Raw genomic sequence first — 13,359 nt, forward strand, 5'->3', positions numbered from 1 at the left:
TTCTTTTAGACCATCTTACGTGTTAATGGTTGTCGAGTCATGAGTTTCTTAACTTTAAGTATTATTGTACAATCAAACCTTTCTATTACAGTCTTGTTTGTTTCGGATATTTTGGATATTATAGCGAATTATTATTATAAAAAACATATATTATAATAGAATATGAAATTTGATTCCGGAAAAATATGGCTTTTATAGTGAAGTGCAATGTTGTTATACAAGGATGCCTCTATAGAGGTCGAGGTCTGATTTTATTTTGTTTATAATGTATTGAAGCATTTTTAAACATAACATATTCTTAATTAATTTTGTTCCATTAAGGGGTTTTGAATAATTGACGTTGACTGTGACATCTGTGCTTGACCGTGACACTAATGTTTTTATGCTTTTCATGAGAGCTTGCGTGTCGCCTCTAATACCTGGGAAATTAATTAATTATGTATTAGAGTACTTTGTTAGTACTACTTTAGTACCTAATATGTTCTTCACATGGGATGTTTTGACTAAGAGTTTTGAATACTTGTTTCAATGTCAAAAAATGTGGGTGTTCAGCATGTTGTTGAACTATCTCAGCTAAGGGATTGTTTGGTTTACTGCTAATTATGACGACCCCAATGCAGGAATTATTTATACACTAGTAAATCTATCCGTGCTTTGTGCGGTGATAAAAAAGAATATCACTAAAGTCATATTTCATTACATATGTATTCTATATCATCTAAATTTCTAAAAATATAAAACTCCAATTCAAGAATGATATATATAAAAAATAAAATATAAAAAAATTAAATATATAAAAGTTTAAATGGCCAGTCTCTAAGACCTTCAATTGGTGATGCCGAGGTGGCATTCTTTGACCAACTTTATTGTTTGTATATTTTCCATTTTCATTTTTTAGATTTTAATGTATAATATCTAGCACAAAATCTTCATAATCATAGAATTCACAGGTACGTAATATGCATTTCTTATGCTTTTCAAAAGACATGTCCAACGTCACAAAAAACTTGAGTAACTTATCGAATTTGATACTCATTTTATTAGACTTCATATATCTTGCAACACAGCTAATGCCTAGTAGTATAATTAATTTGTTTCCAATACCATTCTCATAATCTTATTTTAACAATTAATGTTGGCACTTTCTGTTGGCACATATATCAGGACCTAAACTGAATTAGTTAATTTTCTTTTCAAGAATATCAATTGTAAAAAACATAATAATTCCCAAAATAAAAATGAGTATAAGTTCCGTTGAAACATAGCCAATGCAGAAGCTTAACTCAATATATTCTTAATGAAAGCGAGAATTGAAGAAGCAATATGAATGGCTAGAGGATAAGGGAAGAAACTTGCGAATAGAGCCATTGCAACTGTAAGAATCTTTTATTCTTTATAAATATAGATTATGATGAAAGGTTGTAACGGTCCAAAAATACGGAATATTAAAGGTTGAAACCATAACAACCATTTTATTTACATTTATAGATAATCAACTAAAAACTTCTATTAATAAATTTTTTATATATAATAATTACATCTATAAATAATCAGCTAAAGAATTTTAAAGAAATGTGAATTCTTTGATGTTACTACTTTTTACTAAAATATACATTTACAAAACTTCAGAAACCTATTGCACCTGATAGAAAAGGCAAAGAAGCACATGTAATTATTCTTTTATGTTACTACACAATTACCACAAAAAAAAGTATTGCTTCTCTTTTCTCATGGAGAAATTCAGAAGAAATTACAATTATTTACCACAAACTATAAAGTCAATTACTTGATGCTGCTCCAATTCTCCTCTGAAGATTATACATTGACAAATTTTCCATCCAAGCAATTTGCAGATCATATCAATATTCAGTTATGTGATAATTTTCATACAGTATAACAATCAAAAGCAAATCGGCAAAAAGAAAGATAAAAATAAAATGTTATTGAAACTCTTAATTCTTTCAATAAACTTCAAGGATTTTAAACTTGTGAGAAGTGAGAATTAAAAATAAGAGTAGAAGAACGGTCAAGATGTCGATTTATTGGTGCATATTTATAATTCTATTTCAACAGGTCCACAAAACTGATATATTTTAAACAAAACAAATAGTGATATACCTGGTGTTCTTCTACAATTTCTGGTTAGCCATAGTCTCTTCTCCATTTTCATTTTCACTCACATGGAGGGCAGCAAAAAAAAAAAAAAAAAAAAAATCCGAAGCTACTACTTCCAAATTCAAATTCAATTGAGGAAATCAAACATGAATTGCACAAACTAATAATCTTAGAGGATATCAAGTAAAACAAACAAAATAATATAGGATTAGAATTGAATATCTGGAAAGCAAAATACTTATATGGGAACACTCCTCGAGTATTGAAATTATTTTTGAGCTATTGGAAAAAAACTAAAGCAAAGAAAGAAAGCATAGAGATCTAAAGGGAAGAAATAAATATCAATAATGCTGATGTTTAAGTGGTTGAAAAATTGTAACGGAAAAAAAAAAAATAGAAAACGTTTTAGGAAAAGAGAATAGTAGTATATTAATGATGAAAGAAATGAAGACGCATGCTTAATTGTTAATAAAATTTAAATGCAAAAATAAGGGAAAATGTATAAAATCTAAGAAAAAAGATAAATGAAGCGATTGTTATGTTGTGTATTATTAATTTTTTTTACTTATTTTAAAAGCCATCTTGTCTTTAAACAGTTTAATATCCTGCATAAAGTAATATATAGATATTTGCTAGCGATTATTCCTTTCTTATACAATCAACCAAACACTTGTGTATTATTTTATGTAGTTACAGGTGCGGATAAATTTTGACCTTACTGATTATGTAAGTGAAAAAGGAAAGAAGAAAAAAAGCATGTCACTTAGGACTATGATTGTTGCGTCTCAGTCACGAGTTGTAGTAGATGGACCTGAAATTATAAGCAGGGAGCAAGATACTGACAAGTGACATTGTGATTCTGATCAAGCTTCTAAATCAATTTATTTTAAAAAAATATTTTTGTCAAAAGTATATTTTTACTAGGGGTGCCAAATGGGGTTAGGCCGATTTTGCGCCGGTTAAAATGGGTTAGGTCAATAATTGGACGAGTCAAATGATCCGTCCAAAAGTTATTTGGGCTAAGATGAGTTGGGTCAAGATGAACTAAAATTTGTTAAAATAACACGGGCTAGTCAGTTTTCGAACTGGTAATTGAAAAATAACCAGCATTTGCAAAGTCATTGAAAAATAGCCATTATTTTGCTGCAACACGAAAAGTTCCACCATAATATATTGGAGATTGGAGTACCTGTATATGAACTTCCAGCATATTATGCTGGGAATATATCAATAACTCCAGCTAGGGGTGGCAAACGGGCGGGTCGGATATGAGCGGGTCAAAATGGGTAATTTTAAAAAATGGATAAATTATCCGACCCGATCCATATTTGAGACGGATAAAAACGGGTTTATCCAGCGGATAATATGGATATCCATGGCTTCTTAAATATGATCACTTGTAAGAGAATTTCTAGTCTTCCAAACTTGAGGAACTCCAATGTGAAGCTTTACAAATGTAAAAGTTAAACACATTAGTTATCCATTGGTTAACCATTTTCTAAGTGTATAATATGGTTCTTTATCCATATTCGACCTGTTTTTAAATTGTTCATTATCCAACCCATTTTTTTTATGGATAATATAAGTGGATAACTGTTTTCTTTTAACTATTTTGCCACCTCTAACTCCAGCATATTATGTTATGCCACCTCTTCTGGTTTAATTGGTCACCCAAGATTATTTTAGGCAAGTCTTACGGCGGTTCGTCAGAATAATTGACGGGATACTATAATTTTACAAGTTATGATAATTGTCACGAAATTTTGATGGTCGCTATATTTTTGTGCAATACCGATCACTAGAATTTTTCACATTGTGGCTGAAAGTTCTGGTGATCGTTAGATTTATTAGTGCTTCAAAATTCTAATCAATATGCTTTAAAATTTTGACGCGTTATTTTCCTAAAATTTATCTTAATGGGATCAAAATATAAATGGTGATTTTGAAAAGGTTCATCCAAAATTCACTCATTTATATATGTATCGAGACTGGGCAACTAGATTTAAGTTTTAAGAGATTTGGAGGGCCATTATTTGGGTTAAATCTTCATTTACAAAAGGAATTTTTACATTCATATGCCATATAGTAAACTATATTACCCTCTATGCTTAACTTTTAATATAATTACCTTCTATATACCTAATTACCATTTATGTACCATTTTAGGATTTTAATGGTATTAATTAGTCTCCTAATTTTAATTAACCGTATATTCCCACTCCCCCAAGTTTCTCTCTCCAAATCTCACCACCTCACTCACGTATCAAACCACACTCCACGATTTCCTCTTCAATCACCCATGATTTCCTCTTCTAAAACCAGCGAAAATCTGTAACTCATCCACCATTGACAACCGTTAAAAAGCTTTGAAGCTTTGAATTCGAATTTGGGTTTTCAAAAGACATTGTTTGTTTGGATTGGATGTTGTTGCAAAGAATTGAAAATTCTCTCTACGTCTCTCTCTATCTCTCAATCCCAAATTTTAGTAATATAAGAGGAAAGGAAAAGAGAACAGCAATTCCACCATTGACAGCCATTAAAAAGTTTTGAATTCGAATTTAGGTTTTCAAAAATCATTATTTGTTTGGATTGGGTGTTGTTGTAAATAATTGGGAATATGGTTTGGAGTTTATATCTCAATTTTGAGGGGTTTTGGTGAAGATTAGACTTGGTTTTGGCTGAATTTCAGATTGAAACTCGAAGAAGAAGAAGAAGAAGAAGAAGAAGAAGAAGAAGAAGAAGAAGAAGAAGAAGAAGAAGAAGAAGAAGAAGAAGACATGACATACATTATATTGCAGAAACTATAGAAAAATTATAAAAAAAATGTATTCTGTTGTTTGTTTATTTTTCTTTTATTCATGTAACTATTGTATGAAAGTTGAACAACATTGTAAAAAAATTATATTTAAGTGGTATTATATTGTAGTTGTATATAACTTAGTAGAAATAATGTACGAAAATTATAGATAATTTGTAGATAAATTGTATAATATATAATTAGTTGTATGAAATTTATTTTTACTATGTAATTAGATACAAAATATACAAAAGACATATTGTATAAATTTTGTATAAAATTTGTATTTAAGTTGTATGTTATTGTAGTTGTATTTAATTGGGTAGAATAATATGTGAAAGTTGTAGAAAATTGTAGATAAGTTGTATATCTCTATAACGGGAGATCTTGGCATATCAAGTAACTTTAGTGTTCCAGACGAACATGCACGAAAATAAAGATAAATTCTGTTATGAACAGTTTGTAGAAATTTTGTAGATAATTTGTAGAAACATTGAAATTCTGTATTTTCATATTAATTTTTCAAATGATATGTAGTGTTATTGTATTTTAAATGTAGAAATTTTGTAGATATTGTGAAAATCCATATATATATATATATATATATATATATATATATATATATATTTACTCTGACATGTAGTTTATTTGTAGATAAAATATAGCTAAAGTGTAAGGCATTTATATACAACCAGAATTTGATATAAAATGTAACAACACATGCAATTGTGTTCTCATTGGTGATACTCAATTCCATATTGAAATCGCGAACACTTATACACAACGGATATGATTCTAAATTTTTGTTTTCCTTTTTCGTCTCCATGTATACACTAACACCCATATCGTTCCTAATTTCTATCTGATTTCTATAATTTTTTTGGATATATACAACTACAATATAATACCACTTAATATTTTTTTTATAATGTTGTTCAACTTTCATACAATAGTTAAATGAATAAAAGAAAAATAAATAAACAACAAAATATAATTTTTCTACAATTTCTGCAATATAATGTATGTCATGTCTACTTCTTCTTCGAGTTTCAATATGAAATTCAGCCAAAACTAAGTCTAATCTCCATCAAAACCCCTCAAAATTGAGATATAAACTCTAAACCATATTCCCAATTATTTGCGACAACACCCAATCCAAATAAATAATGATTTTTGAAAACCCAAATTCGAATTCAAAGCTTCAAAGCTTTTTAATGGCTGTCAATGGTGGAATTGCTGCTCTCTTTTCCTTTTCTCTTATATTACTGAAATTTGAGATTGAGATATAGAGAGAGACGTAGAGAGAATTCTCAACTCTTTGCAACAACATCCAATCCAAACAAATAATATTTTTTGAAAACCCAAATTCGAATTCAAAGCTTCAAAGTTTTTTAATGGTTGTCAATGATGGAGGGGTTACAGATTTTTGCTGGTTTTAGAAGAGAAAATCGTGGGGTGTGGTTTGATACGTGAGTGAGGTGGTGGGATTTGGAGAGAGAAACTTGGGGGAGTGAGAATATTTAATTCCCCAATATTAGTGTGCCTAAATAAGAAAGCCTACAGCTACAATGATTCCTTATTTAATGAATTGTCTATATTTTGTAGAAATACTATTAGCATGGCGGGTAATATGCAAACTATGAACATATTTGGTAATATAGTTTCCTATGAGATCTTTCGATTACGTTCTCTCTCTCTTCAAACTCTCCGTCAATCCCAGCCCCAACGGTCAAAATCATACCACCCCATTCCACACCGGCGACACCCCCTCATGCCACCGACCACCCTCACGAGCAGGTAAACCCCTTCCCCCTCATCTCTCACGCCTCCCTTTCTTCTGAAGCTTAGAATCTCTCGTCCGACCACTGCCTTCAGTGAATTCAACCAGAATCTTTCTCGTCGACCTTTTCTTTTCGTCCTCTAAAGGTTAGATCTGTCCGATTCTTGAAAACTTGGTGAAGTGTCAGTGTTCGGTTCAATTTCGGTTAAGAAGGTGACTGCAGGCGTCACGGTTATTTGTGGGGTTGCAAATTGTTCTCTGCTTTTTCCCTATATTTCCCCTACCACTATCAGGGCTACACTAGTGGTAGCGGTGACAGTCCTTTTTGATTTTTGGGTTATGATATTTTCTGTGTTTCCAGGGAAATTCTCGAAGTTGTTGGAGACAAGTTGGGCGCATGAGCACTAGCAAAGGAGAGCAACCTGGACGAGCGTCAGCAAAGGGTGGTGGGAAGCGGTGCGTGGGCGTACAACTACATCGAGTACAATAAATCAACACAGGTTTGGTTCTCGGGAGTTGGTACCTCCCGTTCTACTGTTTCCTTTTTAGTGTTAACTAAATTGATGTTACTTTAGTTCATAATAGTTCAATCATTCAACTAGTGTACTAGTAGTCACTTGTTTCCTTCTAGTTTGATTCGTTGTCCGTTGTGCACTAACTGTCACACCTCCTTTTTCCGCACCCGCGAGGGTGCAAGGGAGTTTTTCCAATTAAAGGACAATCGAGACAGGATTGGTTTATTTATTTCAGAGTCGCCACTTGGGAGATTTAGGGTGTCCCAAGTCACCAATTTTAATCCCGAATCGAGGAAAAGAATGACTCCATATTACAGTCTGCGTACCAGAAATTCGGATAAGGAATTCTGTTAACCCGGGAGAAGGTGTTAGGCATTCCCGAGTTCCGTGGTTCTAGCACGGTCGCTCAACTGTTATATTCGGCTTGATTATCTGATTTTATACAAATATGAACTTATGTGCAAATTTTATCTTTTAACCGCTTTATTATTATTGTTTTTAAAAGAAATGTGAACATCGCTTAAAACACGTCTTTGGACTGCGTCACATGAAATGCACCCACAATCTGGAACACGTTTTATTTGATGTTTTGGGATTTGGATTCGGGTCGCATGAAATGCACACCCAGGCTTAAGAAAGTAAAATATTAAACACGCGCCTAAAGAGATTATCGCGTTATTATTTTGGGGAAGACCGTGAAATTCGCTAAACGGTCCTTCCGAATTCTAATTAAACCATACATTTTGTGAGGGCCCCGCAATCTATACGTTTTATTTGGCGAGGCTCGTCTCATTTTTATTTTTAAAGGATAAACCTACAATGACTATATTTTCTATTAAGTTCGTCTCTAAAATAAAAGAAAATCTCTTAATTATTTACATGCTGAAAAACGTAACTTATTAGTTATTAGTTTACGGCTAATGCGAATGGAAAATTGCGATCGAGTTTGTACAAAAAAAAAACTGCTTTCATTTTATATTCTGTTATTCAATAATACTAGAACATGAGATTGACCATAATATCAAAAACAGATTAATTATTCTCCGTAATTTAAAATAACATTATTAGATGAAGAAAGTATACATATGCAACCTCATTATTCATTAATCATTCAACTACATCTTTATACGAAGAAAGAAAAATTATATTCAACCACAAATCTAAACAGGAGGAATTCAACAGGAACAAAGCCTGATTAATATTTTATTTTTTTGCTTCAAGCCGAGATTGTACAAATGTGTACCTGGAAACAGCAGTACAAGAACAAAAGAAGGAGAAGTCAACAGCAGTAATAACACAGCAACAGCAGATTCAGCAACACCGCAAACCAGTACAGTAGGAATAGCAGAAAACCCAGGAGACTATAAACGACTCCAAGTATAGAGAAGAAGTAAAAGGCAGGAAGGTTCTGACTATTTCAGATCTTAAGCGAGGCAATGAAGCAGTAACTATTCTTTTTCAACTTCAAAACTCTCCAAAATGAATTCTGCCCTTGTATATTCAGTGTATCCAGAATGTATATCGGGTGTATACTTCTCACTCCGCCCCCTCTTTTTTTCTTCTCTCTATCTAGTTTTTCCTCTTTTTTTTTCCACCCCTTCTTCCTAAATTTTCTCTTCTATTTATAGCAAAATTTTCGAAATTTTCAGATTTGTTTTTTTATTATTTTATTATTTTTTAATTAAAAGAAATCCCACTTACAAATTGCTTTTATTTTTTTAGAAAAAGAAATCCCACCTTTATTTACTTTTATTTTTAAAATTCTAACTTTAATTACTTTATCTTATTTAAAATCCCACTTTTTATTTTTTTTAAAAGAGAATCTCACTTTATTTAACTTTTCTTTAAAAAGCAAACCACTATCTTTTCTTTTTCTTTTAAAAATGCTACTTTCAATTACTTTAAATTTTTTAAATTTTCAGATACCTTTATATTTATTTTTTAATTCCAACCTTATTTTACTTTTTAAATTTTTTAAAACTTTTTACTTTTTTTAAATTTTCTACATTCTTTTACTTTTTTTTATTTTTTTTTATTTTTTATTTTTTTTTCCGAAATTACTATATATATATATATATATATATATATTTTAAAATAAAAATAATAAATAAAATAAAATATTTTCGGATTTTTTTTATATATATAAAAAACAAAAAATAAAACTATTAATAGTGATAATTCACTTTTTATTTTTTATTTTTTCGGTTTTGTTTTGTGTTGGACAAAAATGAAGAAGGGGTGTTGGGTTAATGGAGCGGACCGGGTCGACCCGGTTTGAAACGGACCGGGTCATGGGGAAAGTTGGGCAATTATTTGGGCCTGTGGTTTGAAATTGAAGAAGTGGCCCAATCCGATTTTTCTTTGTATTTTTGTTCTCTTTTCTTCTTTTATTTTTCTAAAACTAAATTATAAAAGTACTTAAATTATTATTAAGAACTAAATTAAGTTATAAAAGCGCAAATTAACTTCCAATAACAATTAACGCACAATTAAGTAATAATTAAGCATAAAATTGTTCATTTGGACATTAAATGCTAAAAATGCAAAAGATGCCTATTTTTGTATTTTTTATTAATTTAACAAATAAACATGCATAGACAAACATACAAATAGTTACACAAAATATCACAAAAATTGCACACCAAGAAAAATTATTTTATTTTTGAATTTTTTGGGAGTAATTCTCATATAGGGCAAAAATCACGTGCTTACACTAACGAGTTTTCTTTAGATTGTCGTGGGTGTAGTGGCTGCAGTCTGGGATGATAGATTAAGGGCATGTCCTCGGGTGGTGTAGAGTGTGGGGCTGGGGTCAGGGAGTGGGACGGGAGGCAGGGGAGGTAGAGGGGGCAAGGGAGCCTATAGGTTGAGAATCGGGTCATGGAACATAGGTTCACTAACGAGTAAGTCTATAGAGTTGGCGAAGATCCTTCAGAAGAGGAAGATAGCGTGTGTCCAGGAGACTAGGTGGGTCGGATCGAGGGCGAGAAACGCGGATGAGTATAAGTTATAGTACTCTGGAGTCCTAAGGGGTAAGAATGGAGTGGGTATCCTGGTAGATAGCCATCTTAGAGAGTCAGTGGTAGAGGTTAGGCGGGTGAATGATAGACTAATGACTATTAAATTGGTGGTGGGTAAGTGTACTTTAAATGTCGTTAGCGCGTACGCGCCACAAGCAGGCTTGGATGAGGAGATTAAAAGGCGCATTTGGGAGGGGTTGGATGACATCGTTCGTAGTATTCCCCCTTCTAAGAGGTTATTCATAGGAGGAGATTTCAATGGTCATATTGGGTCGTCTGCAGGTGGTTATACTGAGGTGCATGGCGGCTTTGGTTTCAGGGAGCAAAATGGAGGGGGCACTTCGCTGTTGGACTTTGCCAAGGAATTCGATCTAGTGATTGCAAACTCAAGTTTTCCGAAGCGGGAGGAGCATTTGGTTACTTACCAAAGTTTGGTGGCAAAGACTCAGATTGACTATCTCCTCCTCATGAGATGCGACAGAAGGTGGTGCGAGGATTGCAAGTTTATCCCAGGAGAGACCCTTGAAACGCAACATAGGCTGTTGGTGATGGACATTGGTATTATGATAAGGAGGAAGAAGAGGTCAGTACGAGGCCGCCCAAGGATTAGGTGGGGCACCTTGACTAAGGATAAAGCTCAGGAGTTGGAAGAAAGGTTATCAGCAATGGGAGCTTGGAGAAGTAGTAGGGACGCAAACACTATGTGGTCGACGACGGTGGACTATATAAGGAAGACGGCGAGAGAGGTGTTAGGGATATCTTCGGGCCGCACCGGTGGCCACAAATGATACTGGTGGTGGAATGCAGTTGTCCAAGGTAAAATGGAAGCAAAGAAGGCGGCTTACCTGCGGTTAGTAGGGAGCACTGGCTAGGAGGAGAAGAGAGCGAACAGTGAGAGGTATAAGGTAGCTAGGAAGGAGGCGAAGATGTCAGTAACGGAGGCTAAGACGACATCTTTTGCTCGTTTGTATGAGGAACTAGGGAACAAAGGCGGGGAGAAGAAGTTATTCCGACTCGCTAAGGTGAGAGAGAGGACGGATCAAGATCTGGACCAAGTGAGGTGCATAAAAGATGATGACGACAAAGTTTTGATGGAGGATGACCAGATTAAGAGGAGATGACAGACCTACTTTCATAAACTTCTAAATGAAGAAGGGGGTCAGGATATTGTACTAGGTGAATTGAGAAATGCCGACAGTCCCCATGAATTAAGTTATTGTAGGGACATTGAGGTCGATGAGGTCATAGAGGCAACGCATAAGATGATAAGGGGCAGAGCTACCGGGCCAGACGAAACTCCGGTTGAACTTTGGAGGTGTGTGGGTAGAGCAGGCTTGGAATGGCTTACTGGGTTGTTTAATGTTATATTCAAGACTAATAGGGTGCTTGAAGAGTAGAGGTGGAGTACAATGGTTCCGTTGTATAAGAATAAAGGCAATATCCAGAGCTGTAACAACTATAGGGGTATCAAATTACTGAGTCATACCATGAAAGTCTGGGAGAGTGGTAGAAATGACAGTGAGAAGGACGGTGTCTATTTCAGACAACCAGTTCGGGTTCATACCGGGGCGATCTACCACATAAGCTATCCACCTTATTAGGAGGATGGTGGAACAATACAGGGATAAGAAGAAGGATCTCTACATGGTGTTTATTGATCTAGAGAAAGCGTACGACAGGGTTCCTAGGGAGGTCTTATGGAGCTGCTTAGAGGTTAAAGGGGTTCCGGTTTCCTACATTATGGTGATTAAAGACATGTATGATGGAGCTAAGACTCGGGTTAGGACAGTAGGTGGCGACTCCGAGCATTTTTTGGTTGTTATGGGGTTGCACCAAGGGTCTGCGTTCAGCACTTTCCTTTGCCCTGATGATGGATGCACTAACTCAGCATATTCAAGGGGAGGTGCCATGGTGCATGCTATTTGCTGATGACATTATTCTAATTGACGAGACACGAGGCGGCGTCAACGAGAGGCTAGAGATTTGGAGACATGCTCTTGAGTCTAAAGGTTTCAAGTTGAGCAGGACGAAGACGGAATACCTCGAGTGCAAATTTGGAGTTGAGCCGACGGAAGCGGGAGTTGAAGTGAGGCTTGACTCTCAAGTCATTCCCAAGAGAGGTAGTTTCAAGTACCTTGGATCGGTTATTCAGGGGATCGGGGAGATTGACGAGGATGTCACACACCGTATAGGGGTGGGGTGGATGAAGTGGAGGTTAGCGTCGGGAGTCTTGTGTGACAAGAAAGTGCCACCGTTACTAAAAGGTAAGTTTTATAGAGCAGTGGTTAGGCCTGCCATGTTGTATGGAACTGAATGTTGGCCGGTAAAGAACTCACACATCCAGAAGATGAAAGTAGCAGAGATGAGGATGTTGAGGTGGATGTGCGGGCATACAAGGATGGATAAGATTAGGAATGAAGATATTCGAGAGAAGGTGGGCGTGACCCCCATAAAGGACAAGATGCGGGAAGCAAGACTCAGATGGTTCGGGCACATTCAGAGGAGGAGCACTGATGCACCGCTGAGGAGGTGTGAACGACTGGTTGTGGTGGGCACGAGGAGAGGTAGAGGGAGACCTAAGAAGTATTGGGGAGAGATGATCAGGCAAGACATGGCGCGACTTAGGATTACTGAGAACATGGCCCTTGACAGGGAATTGTGGAGGTCGAGCATTAAGGTTGTAGGTTATGGGGAAGTTGTGAATATTTCTACAACGCACTAGAGTGAGACTAGCCAGTTGGGAGTTAGTTTTAGGATGCTACTGGTCAGCTACTGATGTAGCGCTTTATCTGCTGGATATTATTATACCTTCCATCTTTCTCGTATTTCCTATATTTCTTATATTGCTGTTATTTTGTTATTTTATGTTATGTTATTTTATGTTATTTTATTATGAGTCTATTGATAGTACTAATATATCGTCTCTTGTTGCTTTCTTGAGCCGAGGGTCTCCTGAAAACAACCTCTCTGCCCTACGGGGTAGTGGTAAGGTCTGTGTACATATTACCTTCCTCAGACCCCACTTATGGGATTATACTAGGTCGTTGTTGTATATGGTATAGGAATGAAAATTTCCCTTTACAAAAACATCCAAATGGGCTCAAGGTCGTAATGGGCCTCCAAACTGGTGAT

The 13,359-nt window shown here is 34.9% G+C and overlaps 1 protein-coding gene across 1 annotated transcript; it reads left to right on the forward strand.

Moving 5' to 3' along the window:
* The first annotated feature begins 10,319 nt into the window (after positions 1-10,319).
* LOC138883450 (uncharacterized) lies at positions 10,320-11,015 on the forward strand. The gene has a single exon (XM_070164138.1). It carries the CDS (start codon positions 10,320-10,322, stop codon positions 11,013-11,015), a length of 696 nt encoding a protein of 231 aa, XP_070020239.1.
* The last annotated feature ends 2,344 nt before the right edge of the window (positions 11,016-13,359 follow it).

This window comes from Nicotiana sylvestris, chromosome 12 (genome assembly GCF_000393655.2).
Source record: "Nicotiana sylvestris chromosome 12, ASM39365v2, whole genome shotgun sequence".
NCBI lineage: Eukaryota > Viridiplantae > Streptophyta > Magnoliopsida > Solanales > Solanaceae > Nicotiana > Nicotiana sylvestris.

What these genes read in the sequence shown, in the direction of transcription:
- LOC138883450 (XM_070164138.1), top strand. Translation starts at nt 10,320, where the DNA reads ATGACTATTAAATTGGTGGTGGGTAAGTGTACTTTAAATGTCGTTAGC.